Source organism: Emericellopsis atlantica (assembly GCF_019669845.1).
Source record: "Emericellopsis atlantica unplaced genomic scaffold F5Z01scaffold_9, whole genome shotgun sequence".
NCBI lineage: Eukaryota > Fungi > Ascomycota > Sordariomycetes > Hypocreales > Bionectriaceae > Emericellopsis > Emericellopsis atlantica.
Window position 1 is genome coordinate 372,601 of NW_025764711.1, and position 20,914 is coordinate 393,514.

Sequence of the window (20,914 nt, forward strand, 5' to 3'; positions counted from 1 at the left end):
GAGGGTCCAATCCGCCAGACTGCTGTACGGATATCTCCCGAGGGAATTATTGCAGGTCTGAGTAGAAAACTGGGCCATTCATACGGACAGAGTACATATAGAGTGGAATTCTTTAAAACAACGTCTGCTGCCTTACCCTTCGCCTGCTATCCCACCGGGTGCCAACATGAAACCATCACTTTTGTTGACACGCTTACTGGATAACCTCCCGAGATTACAGCAGCAGCGTCAGCAGCAGTATCTGCAGGAATCAGCATGCAGTCAGCCATCGAAGCATGGATTCTTCTCGATATCAAAATTGTCATCATGTTGCTAATAACATATTCTCGATCCAGAGCCATCGTCGTCAAGGATAACCCAGTGTGGGTTGCAACCGTCAGCTTTGGTTTCCCATGACAATGACCCTGCTTCACATTCAATATGTCATTGTAGTTCTTTTATGCCGCTGAGACTACTCTCACATACTCAGTCAGTAACGCTGCGAAAGGGTTGGCTAACAATGGAATGACCTATGAAGAGAGAACAGCCTTGCCCTGGAGACCATGAGTATCGACTGACGTAAGGCATATTAACATGGTCGTCGTCTACCTGGATGCCGACTGACTCTGTAGGGTCCTAGGCTCTAAGGTCCAGATTCCCGGATGGTCGGCTTGTGCACCTTTTGAGGTAGTCGCTAAAGGCATCGTGGCTGGCGTTCTACCTGCCACTGATGGTGCGTACGAAGGAATAAAGCATTTTTCAATCAAGCTGATTGAGTATCCAGGCTGGAATCTCAGCGAAGGCTTTGCCACCAAACAATATCATCAATCTTCTTGCTTTCAGGCAGCTAGGGGCAATCTATGGCGGTCTCCCTCTTTGGGGTGCACCAGGTTTTTGACTTCAATCTCGAACAGCTCGTCCACCTCGCCGAGAGATCGGCTAGACGACTATGTCAGCATTCCAAGTAGGATAGTGAGTCAGAATTCTTAATTCTAGGCGGTGCCATGCACGTGAGACTGATTGTAGCCCCTATCGCAGTAACAATGGACATGCTTAGAGCGTTAGCTCGGTCACCCTGACATTTCCTCCGTCCACCTTCACACGCTTACCCCCATCACCCTCGACCTCAAGTACCATAGACTCTCCCGGCCACAAAGTGACATAGTTATCCGACCAAAGAACAGGATTGACGTCTTCGCCTTGCTCATCGAGTAGATTCAGACGGACGAAGAAGGCTGGCCCACCGGAGGTATGCTCCAAAGTAACGCTCCACGTTCCACCCTTCTGCTCCGTTGAAACTCCCAGCGAAGCCTCGTCCATTGCAAAGAGAGACTGGTAATTGGCGTACTTGGTGACAGGCGTGTGATACCAAGTCGATTCTCCCCAGTCTAGCTCATCGACCGAGGGTGCAACCCAGTATACGTTGCGGCTGAGGACCTCTCCATCATTATCGTCGTCCCGCAACAGCAGTCTGACAAAGACGACATCATTCTGATCCTCTATCCCTGATATTTGATCAATCTTTGCCCCGGTATTGGGTTCCGTCGTGACGTCAAAAGTCTCACTCGAGATATTTTTGCCCTTCAAATCCACAACATCGACAACGACACTTCTCTTCCCCTTCTTATCCAGTGATCGGTTGATCAGCCACACGTTCCGACTGTGATAATCAAAGACAGCATGCTCAATGCGGCCACCAATTTTGGTGCCAAAGTACGTACCCGCAGGATGCAGATAATAATCAAACTGATTCCAATGAAGACTCGGCCACGCGTTGACCAACATCCAGTAGATCATTCCAGTGGCTGGATTATTATCCGCCCCCCAACGTGCCGCGAAGGCTTCATACTCGGCCCGGATCGCCTCATAGTCTGCCACCTGGCACTTGAGGATGTAGTCCTCCAGGCTCGTGGGCTTGCCGTAGCGCGCGTAGAGACCGTCGTTGTAGATCTTGCGGTCGTAGAATTGGGACACGTTGGTCGACATGTGGTACAGCCCCTTGTCTGGCTTTTTCCAGAGATCCTCCATGTCTTCCTCGGACAAGAACTTCTTCAAGCTGCTGATCTCGGGCGTGCCTACACCGGCACCCAGCTCGGATCCAAAACCAAAGGCGGCACCGTAGCGATCCTCAGCTAGCGTCACATCGTACCAGTAGTTGGGCGGCACCCAGTCGTAGGGACCACTCATCTTCATACCTGAGGGACCAAGGAGGTCGGGGTATCCCCTTTTGCTCGCGGATGCTACAATGGGGAGCTGCCAGCCACCACCTCGGAGCCCTTCCACGTAGATTTCTGTTGCTCGATCGTCTGGCCAATAATCGCTGCCAATCAGGAAAGCGAGCATACTAGGGTGAGTTTGCATCATCGATGTCTCGTGACGGATCGTTGCGTTGGCGTCCTTGTAGTCTTGCTCATCCCAATAGTCAGGTATGGCGACCGTGAGGTCGGGGTTGTACTCCCAAGATTCCCCTACGATTGTCAGTTCTCGGTTCTTCAGTGCCCTTTTTGGTCACTCACACTTGTTGCAACACTCCCAGCCAGCCATGACCATGGGACCCAGTCGGTCGGTGATCTCATACAACTCAGGATGCTCGTTTTTTCCTTCGAGTCGGATGGTGTTCAGGCCCATGTCCAACATGTACTTGGCAATGTTCTCGAACCGTTCGGCATCAAATCGCAGGAACATGTCTGCGCTGTATCCGCTGCCCAGGACTTGGAATAGCTCGCCATTGACACGAAACATGATATGTCCGTGTTCATTGAGCTCCGAAGTGATGGTGCGAAGTCCAAAGGAGCGCTCCACGCGATCGGAGAGCTCGCAATTAGAAGTCACAGACACTCGAGCGCTGTATAACGGCTGGAGGCCCCATTGCTTTGGCCACCATAACTTCGGATTGTCGAATTCTGTCTCAAATTCGATGACCTTGGACTGACCGGGTTTCAGGGTGATGGTCTGATTCAGAGTGGTTGTGGGCCCATCATCGGGCTCATTGATAACAGCCTTTGCTTTAATCTTGATCTCTCTATCTTCCAAGTTTCTGGCTGTTGTGCGGAGTGTCACCTTGCCTGGTGAGATGTCCACCAATGCGCTCAAGGGTCCAAGAGCGACTGGTCCAGTCTGTCTCACGAGCACATCTCGCCAGACGCCAGTCCCATTATCAGGCTACATAGTCAGTTAGATTAGAGATGGAGGGTCATATCATCAGTTGACATACAGGTGTGGGATTCCAGTCGATGAAACCAAGTGCCAAGTCGGTATAGTAATTGGTGGGATACGTTTGGATGAGCAGGCCATTCTCCTTGCCTACCGACTCGCTCACGTCGTACTCATGCCCCGAGTATGCACCGCTCTGGTCTTCCTTGTCTGCGACAAGCTCGCCATTCAAGTAGATATCGGCTCGAGAAGTGATGCCATTCGTCTGCAACAGATAGTGATGCCCCTTCTCCGGCTCAAGGGAGAACTCATGACGATAGACCCAAGGGACTGTGAATTGTTCCCAATTGAATTCTTCCAAATTGTCAGAGAACCATAAGTCCTCGTCTGAGTAGACACCTGTTGCGATGAGACATCCCATGAGGGTGCATCGCGAAGTCGGGATGTGATGCCACGAGACAGTGTCGGCCCCGGGCTTCGAGAGCTGTGCGAGGTCTAGAGGGACGTCTGATGATGACTGAATGTCCCAATTTGGGATGCTGGTTATTTCTCCGGGTTCGGAAACTAGAGGTTCTCTAGTTGCGAAGGCATTGACAAGGACAAAGCCGATAGGTCCAAGCAGCTGGCGCGCCATGATCGAGGTGCAGCTTGTCGAAAGTGGGAGTGGTGTCGCCTGCACAGGCCCGGCCACTGCTCGTCTTCAAGGACTTTATGTGCAGTCCATAGCGTGGTATTGGGTTCCTGGACGCAGAGCAACGTTACCCAACCCGAAGCGGGCCCTGTGATCCTACATGCATCATGTAGTTCCCCGCAGGGAAGTAGACGGTGTGACGACGGGAGTCACGGGACTACTTCGTTTGAGGCTCTCTAGATTGACATGAATTTTATCGTGAAGTCCATAACCCAGGGAAAGAAATTCCACCCAAGTGTTGCTTACTCTGCTTCAACGACATCCACAGACGACGATCATGTCGAGGAATCAGTCATGGCACAGCGAAGCAAAGCACACCAGGACGTTGTCAATGCAGAACAAATTGATTTCAAATACTTTTGTCTCCTATGTAGTCCTTTCCACCTGTGCATGTTTTGGCTTCACTTCTTGCGAAGCTACTAGACCCAGCAACCACGATGAGGTACATGCACGTCTGCTGGGGCCCCGGTCCCCCGGAGCCCGGGAGCATCGCTAATGGCCCTCTCGGTGGCCCGCTAAACGCATACGCTGTCAGCCCTCATCAAAAAAACATAGGAAAAGAGGGCCAAGGAAATAGACGAAGGATATGAGGCGCAGGGAGTGACGGCTTGGCCAGGGGGGTGGTGTAGTAGGAGCTTAGAGGGGAACTTAGCTGCACCAAGGGTTCAATTCCAGCTCCTCCCACCGAAGCTTGGACTCAAGAACAGCCGGCGAGACGACCTCGATGATCTCGCGGCACTGTTCAAGTTTCTGGTCATTCATGATGACTTTGGGCAGTTGCTTGATGTGGGGAGCTGGTGTTAGAGAGAAAGGTGGAAGAAAGGAAGAAAACAGATTCCTTGTTTATATATACATGCTCAGAGGCGTGCAACATGCACTACATTATAGTTTACCATTGATACTTTTGGTTCATGTCTTGTCAATTTGACTCCGTAGCTGTAAGCAAAAAGTTCAGTTTTGACTAACTGTGCATCAACCGACGCATGGCGAAACGTTGAAAGGCCTTGTCGGTTTGTTTACATTGCCTAACCATGAAAGTTCTCGCGTGTTAAGTTTATCCACCATGGAGCTGCACTTTGAATTTCATCACGTATATAGGCCTCTGCTAGGTCGGAGCCACTCCGAACACGGGGCTTACAAGATGTATCGCTTATCTATTTATGGTGCCTAGATGCCACGCATCTGTACCTAAGGTAAGTAGTGATAAAGTTAATCCGCCTCATCGCCAGTTTGTCACAAGAACAATTTCTGAACACATGAGCTTGCATGTCTTATCTCAATATAAATCTCAATGCAATTCAAGGTAAGGTATTGCCGAGCATCTATACATATTCAGCAGAGCCTGTCTTCTCCTCGTCCCAATTTCTCTCCACTACTCCAAAGTACTAGTAAGTTTCCCTATCACAATCACATATTATTCGGGATGGCAATTTCATATAACGAGAAAATGGCTACCATCGACGGCGTCGCGGCGGCTGCGATGGCTGCCTGCATAAGTCATGTGCTTTCCTGTTGACTACATGTTGTACATGTACCTTATGCTACAGGGATGCTTTTTTGGCACCAAGCGCCGTCAAGGCAGTCATTGGCCATGCAGAAGACGGTCATACTGGTCGTATTTGATGCTTGGACCGGCCATAGATACCTGTCCAAGGCTATTATCAATGTCTTGAGTGAGAGACCTGTACTGTTGCGTATATACCCGACGCTAGTTACCCTATTCAGACCACAGTGGATTCCCCCTTGGCCTGTTTAATATGTCCTTTCTTTCCTACATGTTTGTCCAAGAATTTGCGCCTTGTCTGCATTCTCTGCAAGTGTTTTTGTCAATTCGTTCCCATGTCTATGTTCTTTCGTATCCGGTCCCACAACCGCTGACAGTGGCTGCCACGAAGAATACATGTTAAGACTCCCGGAACATCGAGCGCGATTAGTCACTACCAGTGATGCTGCCAATACCCAGGATCTGTCTCCCTTTCCGGACTAACACAGCGTCATCACAGTATGTATGTAGCAATCTGCAGGAATCATGCAGTTGGGACGATGATATTGATTAACGAACAAACTTAGAGGGATTCTGGTCTGGAATGATCCGTACCTGAGGTCAGGTTATCTGGTCAACACAGCTGGGTTCGTTTTTATACTGGAATACGCCCCAAGATTGCCCGTATCGTCAATGGTTTGAAACTATCCCAAGAAACGTTTTGCTCCTCCTCCCTCGCCTCCCTCACCTCCCTTTGCCTCACCTCCTCCTCCGCCAAGTGCTCCTCCTCAGGTTTGGCGACTGTTTCAGCGCCCGGAGCCTTTGGCCAAGGCCACCAACCTTCCATGGGCATTTTGGCGTACACTGTGTTAAAACACAGTCGAGAATCAGTTCGATACTCGTAGACTTTATTACGGTTCCAGTTCCATACGTCCACGGTCTTCGTAGTTGCTAATGTGACACAACCTGGATCAAAGTTGACAATAGTGGACCGCCTATGGCTGTCAACTACGAGCTGGGCCTTCCATCCTGGGCGTGTGATCCAATAGAGACGATAGTGGGGTTGTCTCGACAGCGTGCGCGTCTCCAAATGAACGTAAGACGAACCACGATGGATGTCGGCACATGACCAGTGAAGTCCTTCTCGCATCAGCTTGGGAATATTGTCTGCCCATACAATGAGCACTGCGCGCCAACGAGGGCGTCCAAAGGTCTTTTCTGGCGACACGAATTCGAACCGGATATTAGGCGAAGATTTTTCCTTTCCACGTGCCGTGAACCAATCACGGGGACGTTGTCTGTCCCAATACTGTTCGATAGCCTTTGCTTCATCATCGGAGGGCCCCAAAGAGGAATACACCGGGGGCAGCATTGAAGTAGGTGGAGAGTTGGTCATGATTTGAAGTATGCTGTGGTGTGTGGACTGTGTACTGTGGTATGCGGTGCGAGGTATGTGGTCCGTGGTGTATGGTGCCGGATTCGAAAGCAGGGAATGCTGACTCGCATACTGGTAAAGGTCGAGAGCCAGTTTATAAGGTAAAAGTTGCTCATTTGGGAGCGCTAGTGAGCGCTCAACGAAAAGGGACGAGATAGTCAGATGACTTGAGAACGCTGGAAATAAACTACTGCCTAGCGCACGCTTCGCATCAAAAGTTAACGGTCTCGAGCCTAAATTGCTGATCATGGTCACAATAATAGCATCGGTGCTTTTCTGTCTCCCGGTCAGAGGCGTTGTGATTGACCAATCTTGCCATGCCTCCCGATGTCGAAGAGGCTTGTTGCGTCTTGCGAGACGTATGAACGCTGAGGCGTGCACACTTGCTCCATCTCATGTGCGCTGTGCCCTTTGCGTGGGCTTTACGTGGTGGTATTGAGCCTAGCACCCATTAACACACGTGGCAGATCCCCGAGAAAGAAGCTTTCACCATCGATAAGACCCTTCACACGGCGTGCTGCACAAGCTTCAACTGAAATTTGCGCTAAAAGCGTTGGTGTTGATAAGAATGACGAGGGCTCATCCAAGGCAGACGCTGGCAGAATTCTTGGAAAAAGTCCATCGGCTTGTTTATCCGCTGGCTGTACAGCTTTCCAGGTCGAGCATGGCATTCTCCACGTGTGATGCACCCCCTGGGCTCAACACCATCATATGATCGTGAGAAGGGCAAGTGCTGCTAATTCTAACTTGATTAGCAATGTGACATTCTTAATCCATGTCCCAGACTGTACCTTCTCCTCTGCTTCATATTGCTTCCACCGATACACAGTCTCCACGCCATTGCGTCGCTGCGCCGTATCGCACAGCTGCACATTCCCACATTCGCACGCGGCGCCCTCTCTCAGCCACCGATACGTGAGACTCCAGCGGTTTTCTCTCCATCGCACCGTGCCATCGGGCAAAGTGTCTGTCTTGCGCGCCTTGATTCCGTGTGTCCAGTGCAGGCGCGCGTCGCCTCTCATCTCCATCATGCTCCTTGGCTTGAGGTCGACGTCTGTCCTCGCGTCACCCTTGGCGCCTTCACGGAACTGCATGAAGACGGGAGCGCCGAGCGACAGTGCATAGAGCTGGTCGAAAGCGCTGTGCGTGTCCACGTGAGGCGGGATGCCCGTTCCCGGGGCGTAGTGCTGTAAGCATACTTGATCCGGTGGTCTTCCCTCTGTCGTCGGCAAAAGTGGCTCCAGCCAGTCTGGGAACGGGATGTAGGGTGTTTCCTCGTCGATGCCGAAAGACTTGTAGCTGAAGGTGTAGCCGTAGTGGAGAGACAGGCGACCGCTGCGATCCGGCCATTGCAGCTCGTTTTGGAAGATGCGAATGAGCTCATCCTCATGCTCTTTTGTAACAAAGTCTTCTTGCATCCGAATGCCGGATGGGCGTATCTGGAGCTCCTCCATGTGTGCGATCCATCATCCTGTTTGCGAGGGTGGGAGAGCAGCGGAACGGAAATTTCAGCGGTCGTTGAAGATGGAGATCAAGGACTTATGTGTAGGGTAGCCAGATGCTTCGCGCAGAGCTTGGCATGCAGTCCTCCAAGTCTGGGACAGCATGAGACTCGAGCCTGGTGAGGAGCAATATTCCTGATTTAGTTCTATTCAACCATCATGTCGCGGAATTTGCGCAGATATTAAATCAGCTCTGTTCATCTATGAACATTCTGTTCGTCCTTTATATGGCAATCTCATGTCTGAAATCCCGACAACCCCTATCCGCGTTGAGCGCGTCATGTGCTCCTGAGCAAACTCAAGGGTCCTGACTGTATGCACGATTAATGCCTGGCCCCCGAGTGGAGAGCAAGTCGAGCTTGCCCGGCCGACGGCTGAGACTACATGCGACGACGATCGCTGGCTCATAGTTCCTCTTGCCATGACGGCCCCATGGGCAGGGCTTTCTCGCTGTGTCGGGCGACGCAGTAATTTGCCTCCCTTGATTGCACCCTTAAATTCAGGGGCAGGGCGCTTCTCAATCTTATGGCGTCGTCGGTTGCGAAAGGGGTGGCTCGAATTCACCATCGTCACATAACCGTTCAATCCACACCCACCGTCGGCTCGACATCGTATTCGACATCCGAACGAATGATATACTTGGCACCTTTCCTCACGCCAGTACCCTCATGCAGAAGAGCGCCCTTGGTCTCGCCGTGGGGGAAAATGGCGACAGCGCCCATGACCGGCCGCACGGGGTACGCATTGAGTGTCCCCTCTTTAGCAGACGGCAAGAAGAATGTGGTCTCGCCGCCCTCGAATTCGTCATTGAGATACAAGAGGAAGGTGAAGAGCGAACTCTGCTTCTTGCCGGGCGGTGACGCATCGTACACATACTTGTCATTGGGCAAGATGCCAGAGGGTGGCCAAGCACCGTCAATGTGGCAGCGGTACTCTGCACCTGGAACATACCGATATACTCGGAATCTGCGGTTGATGCCCCTGGCTTGACGTCCATTGATTGAGGAAGGTACGTACGGGGCGATGCGAGCCCACAGCTTGTCGTGGAATGCCGCATCGATGACCCAGTAAAAGTTATGCGCGAGGATGCTGACCTGGCCGTCGTCACGGATGGGTGCGTCGGGCACAAAGTTGGCAGCCTCTCCTGCAGCAATGATGGACTTGCATTCGCGCGGTGAGAGGAGGTTCCTCGCGAGGCTGAGTCCAGGAACCACGGGATGCGGCTCGTGGATGATGGGCGTCTCTGGAGTCTGCGAGAGCAACACAGCGTCTGGCGCGGTAGTGTAGAGAATGGCATCGTGATGGTTTGGCGGTTTGCGCTCGAGGGCTGGCGTTGTTTCGATGATACGCAAGAGAGAAGAGATGTTGTCCTTCTGCAGGGTATCGAAGATTGTGCCATTCTGTACGGCGGCGTGGATCTGCTCGCTGGGCGTAGACGGTCGAAGATCCCATATGTCCTGAAGGACTACCTGCGAAGTCGGGTGGGTGACGGCTGCCGGATTCGAGTCGATTGGCCCAACCGTACGAAGAACAGCATCAAGAACATTGAGAAGACCACGCTCGTTGTCGCTTCGGACGGCGGGCGCGGCGTCCTCAGCGGACCTGACAGTAGATAATCGGCTGATCACGTCCAGATCCCTCACCCATCGACAAAGAGCGCCGAGCTTCGGTTCCTCAGATCTGATCCTCATTTCCGCTAGTAGAACCCTGGCATCCAGGTACTTTTCGTCGGCCAATGCCGCGGTGATGCGCGAAGTAAGGTTGCCTCCGTCAGTCGATGCATTGTTGCCGGTTGTCGATGCTTTGCGAAAGTCATACACAGCCACTCGCAAGTCCTTGCAAGACTTCCCCTTGATCAGACTTGGGTATTGTGATAGGGTTTGGAGTGTCTCGACGGTGATTTCGAGCTCTTCGTCCGAGATGACAGTGTGCAGGTTCGAGGGCGCCAGGACGGTGGTGGCGGAGGGTGAACTTCCACCATTGGAGTCTTCGACGGTCGTAGTCTTTGTGACTTTGGATGGAGGCCCGCTCGACGCTGCAGCCTGAGCCTGTCGCTTGCGCTTCTGAGCCTTGGATTTGGACATGGTGATGGTGGTGACTTGGGAAGTTTCACGTTGGTGGAGGGGCATAGTGGCGACTGATGCTCACAGGAACATTTCTGCCAAGCAATTTAGCACCCCACTCGATGCTGACATAATATGGCGGGATTGACAGTGCTAACGCCGGCTCTGAAGCCCGAACTGCCTCTCGGCTACCCTATACAGGAGCGGCCCTATGAACTCCTCACAATGCCCCGGCGAAATGTGCATGTTGTTTTCGCTTTATCTCTCTAACACCGATTGGGTTCTGATGAATGAAATATTCAGTCATGATCTTGGGCGCGTGCCTAAGACTTTCCTCAATAGTGCAAGCATTTGACCCCCTTTGCAATGAAACCAGAGGCTGAAAACATTTCGAATCACAAATTGATTCCATGAAACCAGTTTTCTTTACCATACGCTTTCTCAAGTCTATAGACCTTGTAATCATTGATCAGGGCCTCCTTTTTGATCTTCTCACCCAATGGGCTTGACGTGGCCGTCTTCATTTCTTCAAGATCAACGTCAGCTGCGCCGCACTCAAACTCATGCAAGGCCAACCAGGTGGCTGCTGTAGGCGGTGGTTCATCGGTTGGAGGAGCGAGTCCCTTGAGCACGCGTGACTCTGCGTTCGATCTCGCAAACACGAGCTTGAACCGAGTCGTGCGCAGAAACCCCCTGGAGCCTGCTAGGGACGGGAGGTGCTTGAAGCCGTTAGTATTCGCCATTGCAGTCCCACGGAGCCGCAGCAATCTACCTCCTCGCGGAACCATTTGTCAAATTCCTGATCACTGATATCATCCCCGAGCTCAACTTGATTCAGGACCAAGCTCCTTGTGTGGCCCTTCCCCTTGCTTGTGGGGTCGTAGACTTGGACCAGTCGATCATTTCTCACATCAAGATCGGCCAAGTCATAGATGATTCCCGATCCAGGCAGCGAATCACTCTTGAACTGAATCCCACGGAACTCGTCGCTCTTCACAAAGGCAATGTCGTCCATGGCATGCATGGCGAGATATGGTTTGTCCGCAGAGGGGTTCACATCCACGAAGCGTCTGGCCGAGGACACTCCACTGGTCCGTATGATTTCGGGAATATGCTCATCGTCGTACCATTTGAGGAAGGTTACCTCGTCTAGCATATCGTTCCGTGAGATTCGAGACATAACGCATAGCATGCCCTTACCGGACAGATCCAGAGTGGCTGCCATGATGTGGGTATATATGGCGTGGTGTCGCCTTATGTGGCGATCCTCAAACTCAGATATGCGTGTTTCGGCTTTCAAATTTTATTTGAGTAAACGAGTTGAATGTAAGTTCAAAAAAGGGCTGCTGAGCGAGTTACCAGTCAATCACCTACCCCACGTCGGGTATGGAATTCCTCCCGAGGCGGAAATCGATAACCTTCTTGATCTAGTTGTTGTCGACAGTCCCTATAACCTCGTCAGTTATATGATCATGTTTCTTCTTAACAGCTGCAAATGAAGCCTGCTCGCCGCGCGAGCAGATTCAATAGCAGTCACCTTGTATAATGCCTGCCTCATCATCACTGAATTCGATCAGGACTTCGCAAGCTTTTAAAGATATATTTGAATGATAACAGACGCCAGTTGGACATGAGGCTCTCATTTAACATGCGTAGCCTGCGCGTTTGCGACGAATCCGACTTCGTCACTTGTTCTCCCGGCACGGCCACGGTCATTCGTCTTGATGACAAAGTCTGTCTTCATGAGTATTCCTCCAACTCCGCCAGATAACCTGCGATTTGGTCGCCCCCTCAGCAAGTCCATCCCCGTCCCACCAGAACCATCGCCGCCGAGCCTTTGCGGGTTACTAAGACCGGTACCATATGTGCCAAATCTTGACCCGAACACCTTCAGCATTATGCTGGACAGAGGTTTCTTGAGCGTGGGAAGACAAGTGCTGATAATTCCAAAGTTCATCTCCAACAAGGTCCACATGCCTCTCTGTATGAAGTTGAAAGTAATGTCTTCCTTGTTCTTCAAGGAATTTTGCACGGACGTCGTTCGGAGGATCGAGGTGATGGTAACGCTGTTATCAGTCGTTAGTACAATACTCGTCAATCTCGGGGAACGGGACCGTGGCTATATGTACAAACCACCCATGGTAAAGATACCAATCACGAGCAACTTGTCGCGAGGCTTGAGCTGGAGTCTGACGATAGACGGGATCGGGAGCAGGAGAACCATCAAGTCCGTCAAGATGTTCATAACCGCGTAAGCCACCCAGAACTTGTTTGAGTCAATGCAGGTCGCATCTAGCGATTTGTCCCAGGCCCCAGCAATGGGAACACATTGCCATATTGTAGCGCCCACGCCCCCGATACTCCACGCCACAACAATGCCCATGATCGTGTATGCCGCAACCTGGAATGCTCTCGAGATGAATATGCGCATACAGAAGAGGACCACAGCTACCTTATTCAGGCATACACTGATCTTATACGGAGTTTGCGCGAGGAAGAAGTATCGGAGTGCCACTCGAAGCTGGTCCGTCTCGAGGTCTGACTTGTGCATACCATAGCCATTTTCGACGGCTAATTGCATACAGACAGATACCATCATAGACATGACCTTGGAATGTCAGTGTCTCGAAGTTGGGTTCTCGGAGTGACGAATAAGACTCACCAGTGACAGAACTACGCAAGCATCGTCCCAACCTATCTGAGAGGCTTTGTAGCGAAGGCTCAGGCGTATGATTACAAACAGCCCAGAAGATATAATTATGATCAAAGACAACAAATACAATTTCCAGCCATTGTTTGGCAAATCGGCCGGAAAGCCCATCCCATAGGGGCCCATTCTGGCGCAATGAAGCGTTCTGGTCGGGGCGAAGGCACTGGCAAAGTGTCAATCCTTTGGACGGTGCAAAATCCAGAGTGACTTGGTTTATCAGGGGGTTCAGGCATATTCGGACCTCAGTGTCATTCCGACGAGGCAAGCACGGGCTTACGCACTGTTCGACACGGCTCCTTGCTGAAATTGTGCTCTTGGGCTCAGGCTCTTTCGAAAGCCTACGTGTAAGTACTAAGGTACCTAAGTTTTAGCATCAAGCTCGCGTTCTGTAGCTTCTGCCGAAATTGAGTCGCGGCCCGAATCACCCACCCGTCACGGTTCTTTCTAACTTTAAGCATAGAAGTGGATTACTTTCTGTTTCATGGACGCGGAATCACCATGCAGGTTGAACCAACAGGTTCATGCAAGAGCGAGTTTATATGCTGCTGAAAACAGGTAATTGGATCGCATCGTATAAAGCCCCCACGCTCGACAAATCGCGTTGAATTCCGCCTAATCAACTATCAAGGGTCAGCCAACAGAAAACATCAGCACCGAGTCCTGACCTTCAGAGAACACTGTTACTTGTTGCCAACAAATGTAGCTTGTTCCTCCCCGCGACGTTGCCAACACCTACCTAGGTTATCATAAGCGCAGCCACAGGGAAGCTCTGCGCAGAAATACTATGATGAGAAAGTTTGACCAGAGAAGGCAGTCATAAGACCAATGGCTATTGATACATACGTCTCTCTTTCGTGAGGTACGCGCTGAGCAGGGGAACAACATGCAGGCGGCCCACATGCGCAGTTTCCCGGCACCATGGTCTGGCTTATTATGTCCGTCGAACCGGGTGATCTTGGGTTGAAAAGTCTGGCAGTATTACGTGCAACAATAACAAACGGGTTGGAACTTGGGAGGGGGCGTGGTGCGACCCAATCTTCCACGAGGAAAGACACACGTTAGAAACCCTCACTCCTTTCCCATACCACCGTTCACCTTGTTTGCGTGGCTTAGAACCCCCAGCCGGTGCGAAGGATCTCAAAGAATCAGGCGCTTATGATAGGAAATCACCAGGCACAATGGTGCAGCAGTTTTTGCTACTGGCAGCCTTCGCACTCAGCGTGGTGCGCGGCAACCCTTGCCATGCCTGCCCACCAGATATATCGAATTCTTTGGTTGCGCAGACCAAGAATGGCGCCATCACCGGTCACATCGCCCCAAACACCAGTTGTGTGGTCGAGTATCTCGGAATTCCCTACGCCAAACCACCCACAGGCAAACTGCGTTTCGCTGCGCCCGAAGCGCCCACAAGTGAAGCACCCTTCGAAGCCGCCAGCTACGGCTTTGACTGCCCACTCTCCCCATCACCACCGACAGACTATCCCGGTTTCACGCCACAGGCGCAGCGGATAATCGAGTACTTCGCCTCAGCCGCGGGGACGCCACAAAGCGAGGACTGCCTGACGCTGAACATCTGGCAGCGACCTTCTGTCGACAAGTCTGGCGTTCTGAAACCAGTCCTGGTGTTTTTCCATGGTGGACGCTTTGCCATTGGTAACACCAACAGCCCCTTCTACACGGGCAAATACTTTGCGCAAGCCGAAGACATTGTGGTAGTCACCGTCACCTACCGCCTTAACATCTTTGGGTTCCCAGGAGCGCCAGGAGAGACGCAGAATCTTGGCTTGCTGGACCAGCGCGCTGCGGTAGAATGGCTTCGCGACAATGCGGAAGCCTATGGCGGCGACCCATCCAAGATCACCATATCTGGACAGTCCTCTGGGGGTGTGGCTGTTGACTACTGGACGTATGCGTACCAAGAAGATCCCATTGTGCACGGAATTATTGCCACCTCTGGCAACGCATTCAGCTTCCCTGTGAATAGCCCCGGCGTCCCGGAGAGAAACTGGGATACTGTCGTGGATGCTGTGGGATGTGGTAATGCCACAGAGGTCATGGATTGTATGCGAGAGATTGACTGGAAAGATGTCAAAGCAGCGGCTGTTAGCGTTCGACCAAGCGGAAGTTCCAGTGTCTTGAGGTCAATCCCCCCATTCTACCCGATGCCCGATGAGAAGACCGTCTTCTCAGACTATGTCTCACGGACCGAGGCAGGCGACTTCTCCCCTCTACCTGTGCTGATGGGCCACAACAACAATGAGGATGGATATTACAGGATCCCAGCCTACCGCAACGGTGTTGTACCCACCGACGAGCAGGTGCGCTCGTTCCTCCTCGAGTCCTTCACCTGCCCTGTGTCTTTCCAAGCAGAGGCTCGCCGCGCCAACAATGTTCCAGCATTTGGCTATCGTTACTTTGCGGACTGGGACAACACCCGTCTATACCCCACCAGCGGCGCGTACCATGGAGTCGATCTGCACATGGTATTTGGTGCATCGGAAGACACAAGCGGTTTGCCGCCGTCAAAGGAACAGAAGCGCCTCACGAGGGTCATGCAGCGCATGTGGGCTGCGTTCAGCGATGATCCAACGTCAGGTCTGACGGATGCGCTGGGTTGGCCTTTGTGGGATTCGGAGAATGACACATTGGCCTTGCTGGGTAAAAACAACTCTGCAGAGGTGGAATTCGTGAAGCCAGAAACGTATGATGCACCGTGCTCCACGGTCGTTATGGGGGCCCTGGCAACAGGATCAAGCGGTTGACGGATGGGTGTTGTGCAAAAGGGAAGAGGGTCTGGTATAAGTGATCCTGGCATGTGGAATATTATTCTACCACCGACAGGCGGCATGAGGCCACGACCTGCGTTTTCAAGCTTCCAGGCCTACAAATAAGAGAGCCATAATAACTGACGCATCAGGAACATACGTCATCGCGGACAGGACATGGTAAAATTGCATTTTGTCACGTTATTATATGTGCTCAATTTGTGCTGGACAGCTAGTCGGCTATTCAAGCGGCTATAGCAGATCAAACCTAAAAATGCTTTGCCCAGAGGACAGATGCAGTCCTTGCAAGGCTTTAGGATCAATGTTTATCTCGCCACCTATCTTATCACAGTCAATGATCTTCCCCATCCCAGTTTGCCGGATCTTTTCAGCCTCAGTTCGGTCAAGCCAGGTCAGGTTGTATGTAATACCAGCCAGTTCACCACTACCACCACCAAGTGGTCCTCCAGGCCCTACCGAATATTCCACTTGTAAGGTGAATAGTGGGGATGAATGAACCGAGGGAATGGAATTTCCTTGGATGGTCCCCACCACTGACTGGCTTTGAGCGAGCATGTGCTTCTGACGGCTTAATGCCTTCTCCCCAGACCCGTCTATGGTTTCCAGATTGGCGTCCCGGCGAGGTGGGATTACTTTCTCACACACTCCTGTTGTCCTTTGGGAGGCACAGATACTCGTGTCATCGTTTTGAGTGCCTGAAATAGGCGGAGGAGTAACGGACAGTAGGCTATTGGCGCGACTTGGAGTCGAGATCGAGTTCAATATCGTGAGGACGGTGCTCTCGTTTGGATACTGGTATACTGTCCTGTTCTGTCGCGCGAGCATCAGTCCAATGCTGTCCTGCACTTGTGATTCGACGCGTGTAATGAATTCACGGGTGTCGACCAAACTCGGTGGCCACAGTGGAAGCTTCCATCCTGGATATAGTCTCCCGTGGCACTTTGGGGTGTGGAACTTCCCGTGAGCTGCAATGAACAAATTGCACAGGTAGCATGCGTCTTTGCTCGAGCATATTACCCTCGGGCGAGGGCGCACATTGGCTACCTCCAAGTGGTAGACCAACTGAACCTCGGCGTGAATCTTTGCTTTGTCGAGTATCTGTTTCCTCTTTGCGGTGAACTCTGCGTTTGCCTCCTCTTCTGTCGTTCCTAGAAGCCTACACATTTGACGAACAGTTGCTTTGGCGTTTTTACTGGCGACCTTTGCATTCCCTCCCCGTATTCTTGTCAACGTCGAGGCCAAGTTCGGCGAAGCTATCGATGCATCGATTCTCTGATAAGCTTGATTGGGCAATGTGACTGTGGTAACCGAGGACTTCCTAGCTATCGGGAACCTTGACGCCGTCCGATGCAATAGTCCAGCAGAATCTTTGTATCTCGCCACCTTTCTGACGATGTTGATCAAGTTCTCCTTAGAGCATGGATCCAGATCGCGATTTGGAATAGTCCGTATCAGAATAGCCAAATTCTCAAGCTGAGACAGCGCATAAACATGCTCGACCACGTTCTGAAGTCGCCGTTCTACCTGATGCCGTTCCCACGCATCAATAGCGGCGATCAAGCGTTTCGCTCTGCTGACAAATTCGGTGGATTGTCCGAGTAGCTTTGCGACATTCTGTAAGAGTGGCTTGAGAGGCTGGCGTTGGTTTCTCTGCTGGTTGAACCTGAGACGCTCTAGAATTCGAGTTGAGCAGACGGATACAATTTCGGAAAATATCCCTTGATCACTGTTCTCTACCGCGTGCTGTGTTCAGATCCGATTCGTTATTTGACTTTCTCATGGACTGACCTTTGATTGACTGTGAAACGGCACCTAGTATCCTGTCCAGGCCTTCTTTGATAAACTCGAGCGTTCTGAGGCTGTCTCCAGGCTTTTGCGAGTTCGCAGCAACCATCACCTCCAGTTGCATCTTCTTCTGGTTCTCCCTGACAGAGAGCGCCGGAATTCGATTCGGATCCGTTTTCAAGCTCGACAAAAATGCCAGAGTACTGGCCAGATCACGCTCCTTCTTGAAAGGAAGCACATAGTCTTCGGGGCCTTGCTTCATGGGCTCATCGAGCGCATGCGCGAACGGCTGCTGAGGGACTGGATGCAAAACATAGAGGAAAGAGATACTGTCAGCGCACGCCGTCGCTTCTTCGTGGTAATTCATCGTCAGTGCCACAGAGAATTTCAAGACCATGGATGACAGTGGGCATAGACAAGCTAGATGCTACAAATGCCATCTGAAGCAAATTGCCCGTTGCCAGAGAAAGCCTGAGGGGTCGAGCGACGCTCGTTTGCATGCTCCAGCACATCGTGCGCCTGGACATGCACATTTATGCACCCACCCGACGCTCACAGTCTCCCGCCTGGTTAATCCGAATAGACTGGACAACGTTTGTTCCGTGCTTCATGCAAGACACCGAGAAGCGTGATGGTCCCTCTGACTGATGACGAGTGCCCCTCTAAAGAAATTCCTTCCCAATCTCTTAACTCGGTCCTTCGGAGACGGCGAAAACAGTCACCTTCTGTCATGATTCGAGACCAGACGGCTGGAGAAGCCAAAGGGGTTGAGTACCTCGCATATATATTGTGTGATGGCCAATGGCTGATTGACTGAGGTCAGCCAGAAGAAAGGTTGGGAGTACTATCACAGGTGGTTGGATGATTTCGCACAGGCTCATGATGGACCGTGGTTGGCAGTAGAGGCATGCTCTGGGAAATCCCCGCCTCCCTGCTTGCTAGGGTTCAATTGAGAGACAACGCTACGTCAATATACCTACATAAATTCCCCTCGGATTGTTGCTACATCCTCGTCAAGTGCACGGGCATGAATATAGTCGTTTCGACCGAGCTTCGTCCGAAGCAAGGCCCAAGCCGCGGACGAGCATCGTAGACTAGCCCTAGACAATGAGATAGCTCCACACAAAGGGTCCCCTGGCCGATCCTTGGCTGGAGATTGGAGAGAATTCGCCGGCTCATTAGAATTCCCGTCTTTACCTAGGGTCCCATGCCGTCTTGAACAAGAGCGTCCACAACATGAACCCTCGCATGGGCGATCCTTCATGTTCCCATCAGACTCAGAGGTACCTCAAACCCCCTCTTGTGTTAGACACAATATCTGTACTCCGTACTTTTGACTCATATAGCCTGGGCTTCCAAAAACCCGCTGGGGTAATTTCGGCCGAAAATGATACACGCGTGCTCCTACCTCTTTCTTTGCCAGGGCCTGCTCAACTCCACAAGGTTGGTCTCATGTTGCTTAATTGAGCAGCTGAGATGACGCGAAGTCGCATTTGATTCACCAGCACACGCAACCCATCATATTCGCTGATCTGGTGTCTCGTTGCTCAGCAGACCGAACAAACGCATCATATAAGATGGCTGCCTGTGCCCGTCAAGGCAGTCCAGGAACCAAGCAACAAACTCGACAGGCCCGATTGTCTACCAAAAGCACTCTTGCTACATTGCCAACATGGCCGAATCCGCGCTGAACTTTGCATTTCCAAGCAATGCCTCGTCTCCAACACCGTTCACGATCCAGGTGGACCAGGGCTTTGTGGACGAAAGCACCTTGAAAGCCAGCCTGTACCGACCCTCCATCGACATCCTCGACGACAGCAACGACAACTGGCTCGAAGGTCCCCCGAGCGCCAACATGACAGCCCTTGCTGACTACTGGGCCAACGAGTACGACTGGACCACTCAGCAAGACTACATCAATGGCAACCACTCCCACTTTGCCATCACGGTACCCGAGACTCCCGCTTGGCCGCATGAAGTGCCGCTGCACTTCATCCACGAGCGCGCCAATGATGAAGAAGCTCTTCCCTTGTTGCTGCTCCATGGGTGGCCCTCCACCTCCATGGAATGGCACAAGGTCATCGGTCCCCTCGTGTCCCCGGACAATGCCTCTTTCGCAGGTCACCATGTAGTCGCCCCAGATCTCCCTGGATTTGGCTTCAGCCCCGCCGTTACACACGCTGGATTCGATGCCAAAGCCATCGCCGGTGTGATGGACGACTTGATGGGGCGGCTCGGCTACGACCGCTACGGCATTGTGTCCACGGACTTGGGCTGGTGGGTCACAATGAAGATGCTCGAGGTGGTCCGGTCTGGTCGCATCGTCGGTCATTTCTGCGACTTCTTCCTCGTCCAGGCGACCGCGGAGGACACGGAGAGATACATGAAGAACCAGACCACGCCCGAGGAAACACGTTACATGGCCAGCAGCATGGAGTGGTACGCCCAACACACGGGGTACCAATATGTGCAACAGCTACAGCCACTTGCTGTCGGTCAGGCCTTCTCAGACTCACCCGTGGGATTCGCGGGCTGGGTTTGGCACCTCCTTGAGAGCGTCAGCGACGGCTACCCATACAGTTTCGACGAGATTATCACGACGGCCTTGTCCCTATTCGTGCAGGGGACGTACGGGAATCTGCGGTACTACAAGTATGCCTTGGACGTAAGATCGGACCCATCCCTCGTGGCAAGCTTGTCCAGGCACTGACAATCTATTATAGCCTGCCGCATTTGTGCTGGAACGTACCAACGTGCCGACGGGCGTCTCGCAATGGGGCTTGGGGTCGCCTGGTTCCAAATTCCCGGGGATTGCGGATCTCAACTTTGCTGTGAGTAGCATTCATGGTGTGAAGATCGAATGACAACGAGCTGACACGTTATGATGTAGCCCCGAAGTTGGTTGGAAAGGATGGCGAACATTCGCGAGGTATATCGCCACCCCAGTGGCGGCCACTTTCCAGCTCTAAGTGAGCCATCGTCTTGGGCTGCAGACGTCTTGCACTTCTTCCAGACCTGTATATAAGTCTAGGCGTATAGGCCCTTAATACATAGATGCGGTGATATAGCACCAGGCCTGTGCCGTTCCGTCTTGGTTCCCCACACGGCAGTTGGATGAACCTGGAGCTCCCCCAGTTCTGATTCCCCGTTTGGGCAGGTTCCGCCGCAGAAATGCATTCAATTGGAGAGGCTATCGTGGAGTGCAGGATTGTCCTCGGAGCGTACAGCGGGCATCGGTGGGAGTATGCACCGGGTCGTCATTACACCGAGGCCTCTCCGTTTATATAGAGCCACGAGCAGGCCGACAAGTCACGGAGGAATGCCAAA

At 52.1% G+C, this 20,914-nt stretch overlaps 9 protein-coding genes across 9 annotated transcripts; 2 read left to right on the top strand and 7 right to left on the bottom strand.

The window, feature by feature from the left end:
- Nucleotides 1-763: 763 nt before the first annotated feature.
- F5Z01DRAFT_705105 (exo-beta-D-glucosaminidase) lies at nt 764-3,799 on the bottom strand. The gene is made up of 3 exons (XM_046266434.1): nt 3,194-3,799; nt 2,496-3,141; nt 764-2,447 (listed from the first exon to the last, which is right to left on the bottom strand). Exons 1-3 carry the CDS (start codon nt 3,764-3,766, stop codon nt 1,033-1,035), a joined length of 2,634 nt encoding a protein of 877 aa, XP_046119554.1. The 5' UTR covers nt 3,767-3,799; the 3' UTR covers nt 764-1,032.
- Nucleotides 3,800-5,885: 2,086 nt separating this feature from the next.
- Nucleotides 5,886-7,233, bottom strand: F5Z01DRAFT_550193 (uncharacterized protein). Its single transcript, XM_046260611.1, has one exon. It carries the CDS (start codon nt 6,988-6,990, stop codon nt 5,962-5,964), a length of 1,029 nt encoding a protein of 342 aa, XP_046119555.1. The 5' UTR covers nt 6,991-7,233; the 3' UTR covers nt 5,886-5,961.
- On the bottom strand, nt 7,110-8,339 carry F5Z01DRAFT_550203 (uncharacterized protein). The gene has a single exon (XM_046260612.1). It carries the CDS (start codon nt 8,193-8,195, stop codon nt 7,449-7,451), a length of 747 nt encoding a protein of 248 aa, XP_046119556.1. The 5' UTR covers nt 8,196-8,339; the 3' UTR covers nt 7,110-7,448.
- Nucleotides 8,340-8,385: 46 nt separating this feature from the next.
- On the bottom strand, nt 8,386-10,361 carry F5Z01DRAFT_651703 (prolyl 4-hydroxylase). The gene has a single exon (XM_046263239.1). The coding sequence runs from the start codon at nt 10,325-10,327 to the stop codon at nt 8,825-8,827; it is 1,503 nt and encodes a 500-aa protein (XP_046119557.1). The 5' UTR covers nt 10,328-10,361; the 3' UTR covers nt 8,386-8,824.
- A 340-nt stretch (nt 10,362-10,701) lies between these two features.
- On the bottom strand, nt 10,702-11,531 carry F5Z01DRAFT_749198 (uncharacterized protein; the record flags this gene model as incomplete). The annotated part of the gene is made up of 2 exons (XM_046266995.1): nt 10,702-11,025; nt 11,079-11,531. 2 exons carry the CDS (start codon nt 11,529-11,531, stop codon nt 10,702-10,704), a joined length of 777 nt encoding a protein of 258 aa, XP_046119558.1.
- A 414-nt stretch (nt 11,532-11,945) lies between these two features.
- On the bottom strand, nt 11,946-13,372 carry F5Z01DRAFT_699392 (uncharacterized protein; the record flags this gene model as incomplete). The annotated part of the gene is made up of 3 exons (XM_046266380.1): nt 12,969-13,372; nt 12,436-12,914; nt 11,946-12,372 (listed from the first exon to the last, which is right to left on the bottom strand). Exons 1-3 carry the CDS (start codon nt 13,140-13,142, stop codon nt 11,946-11,948), a joined length of 1,080 nt encoding a protein of 359 aa, XP_046119559.1. The 5' UTR covers nt 13,143-13,372.
- Nucleotides 13,373-13,980: 608 nt separating this feature from the next.
- On the top strand, nt 13,981-15,906 carry F5Z01DRAFT_550225 (Alpha/Beta hydrolase protein). The gene has a single exon (XM_046260613.1). The coding sequence runs from the start codon at nt 14,195-14,197 to the stop codon at nt 15,776-15,778; it is 1,584 nt and encodes a 527-aa protein (XP_046119560.1). The 5' UTR covers nt 13,981-14,194; the 3' UTR covers nt 15,779-15,906.
- Nucleotides 15,907-16,033: 127 nt separating this feature from the next.
- On the bottom strand, nt 16,034-17,984 carry F5Z01DRAFT_635263 (uncharacterized protein; the record flags this gene model as incomplete). Its single annotated transcript, XM_046262134.1, has 2 exons — nt 16,034-17,475; nt 17,540-17,984. 2 exons carry the CDS (start codon nt 17,982-17,984, stop codon nt 16,034-16,036), a joined length of 1,887 nt encoding a protein of 628 aa, XP_046119561.1.
- Nucleotides 17,985-19,055: 1,071 nt separating this feature from the next.
- F5Z01DRAFT_550236 (Alpha/Beta hydrolase protein) lies at nt 19,056-20,817 on the top strand. Its single transcript, XM_046260614.1, has 3 exons — nt 19,056-20,252; nt 20,311-20,418; nt 20,478-20,817. The coding sequence occupies exons 1-3, from the start codon at nt 19,260-19,262 to the stop codon at nt 20,610-20,612; spliced, it is 1,236 nt and encodes a 411-aa protein (XP_046119562.1). The 5' UTR covers nt 19,056-19,259; the 3' UTR covers nt 20,613-20,817.
- Nucleotides 20,818-20,914: the final 97 nt, after the last annotated feature.

What these genes read in the sequence shown, in the direction of transcription:
- F5Z01DRAFT_705105 (XM_046266434.1), bottom strand. Translation starts at nt 3,766, where the DNA reads ATGGCGCGCCAGCTGCTTGGACCTATCGGCTTTGTCCTTGTCAATGCC. An exon ending in TCGACTGGAATCCCACACCT is followed by an intron (nt 3,142 to 3,193) that starts GTATGTCAACTG and finishes CTGACTATGTAG; the next exon opens with CCTGATAATGGGACTGGCGT. An exon ending in CTGGGAGTGTTGCAACAAGT is followed by an intron (nt 2,448 to 2,495) that starts GTGAGTGACCAA and finishes TGACAATCGTAG; the next exon opens with GGGAATCTTGGGAGTACAAC.
- F5Z01DRAFT_550193 (XM_046260611.1), bottom strand. Translation starts at nt 6,990, where the DNA reads ATGATCAGCAATTTAGGCTCGAGACCGTTAACTTTTGATGCGAAGCGT.
- F5Z01DRAFT_550203 (XM_046260612.1), bottom strand. Translation starts at nt 8,195, where the DNA reads ATGGAGGAGCTCCAGATACGCCCATCCGGCATTCGGATGCAAGAAGAC.
- F5Z01DRAFT_651703 (XM_046263239.1), bottom strand. Translation starts at nt 10,327, where the DNA reads ATGTCCAAATCCAAGGCTCAGAAGCGCAAGCGACAGGCTCAGGCTGCA.
- F5Z01DRAFT_550225 (XM_046260613.1), top strand. Translation starts at nt 14,195, where the DNA reads ATGGTGCAGCAGTTTTTGCTACTGGCAGCCTTCGCACTCAGCGTGGTG.
- F5Z01DRAFT_550236 (XM_046260614.1), top strand. Translation starts at nt 19,260, where the DNA reads ATGGCCGAATCCGCGCTGAACTTTGCATTTCCAAGCAATGCCTCGTCT. An exon ending in ACTACAAGTATGCCTTGGAC is followed by an intron (nt 20,253 to 20,310) that starts GTAAGATCGGAC and finishes AATCTATTATAG; the next exon opens with CCTGCCGCATTTGTGCTGGA. An exon ending in TTGCGGATCTCAACTTTGCT is followed by an intron (nt 20,419 to 20,477) that starts GTGAGTAGCATT and finishes GTTATGATGTAG; the next exon opens with CCCCGAAGTTGGTTGGAAAG.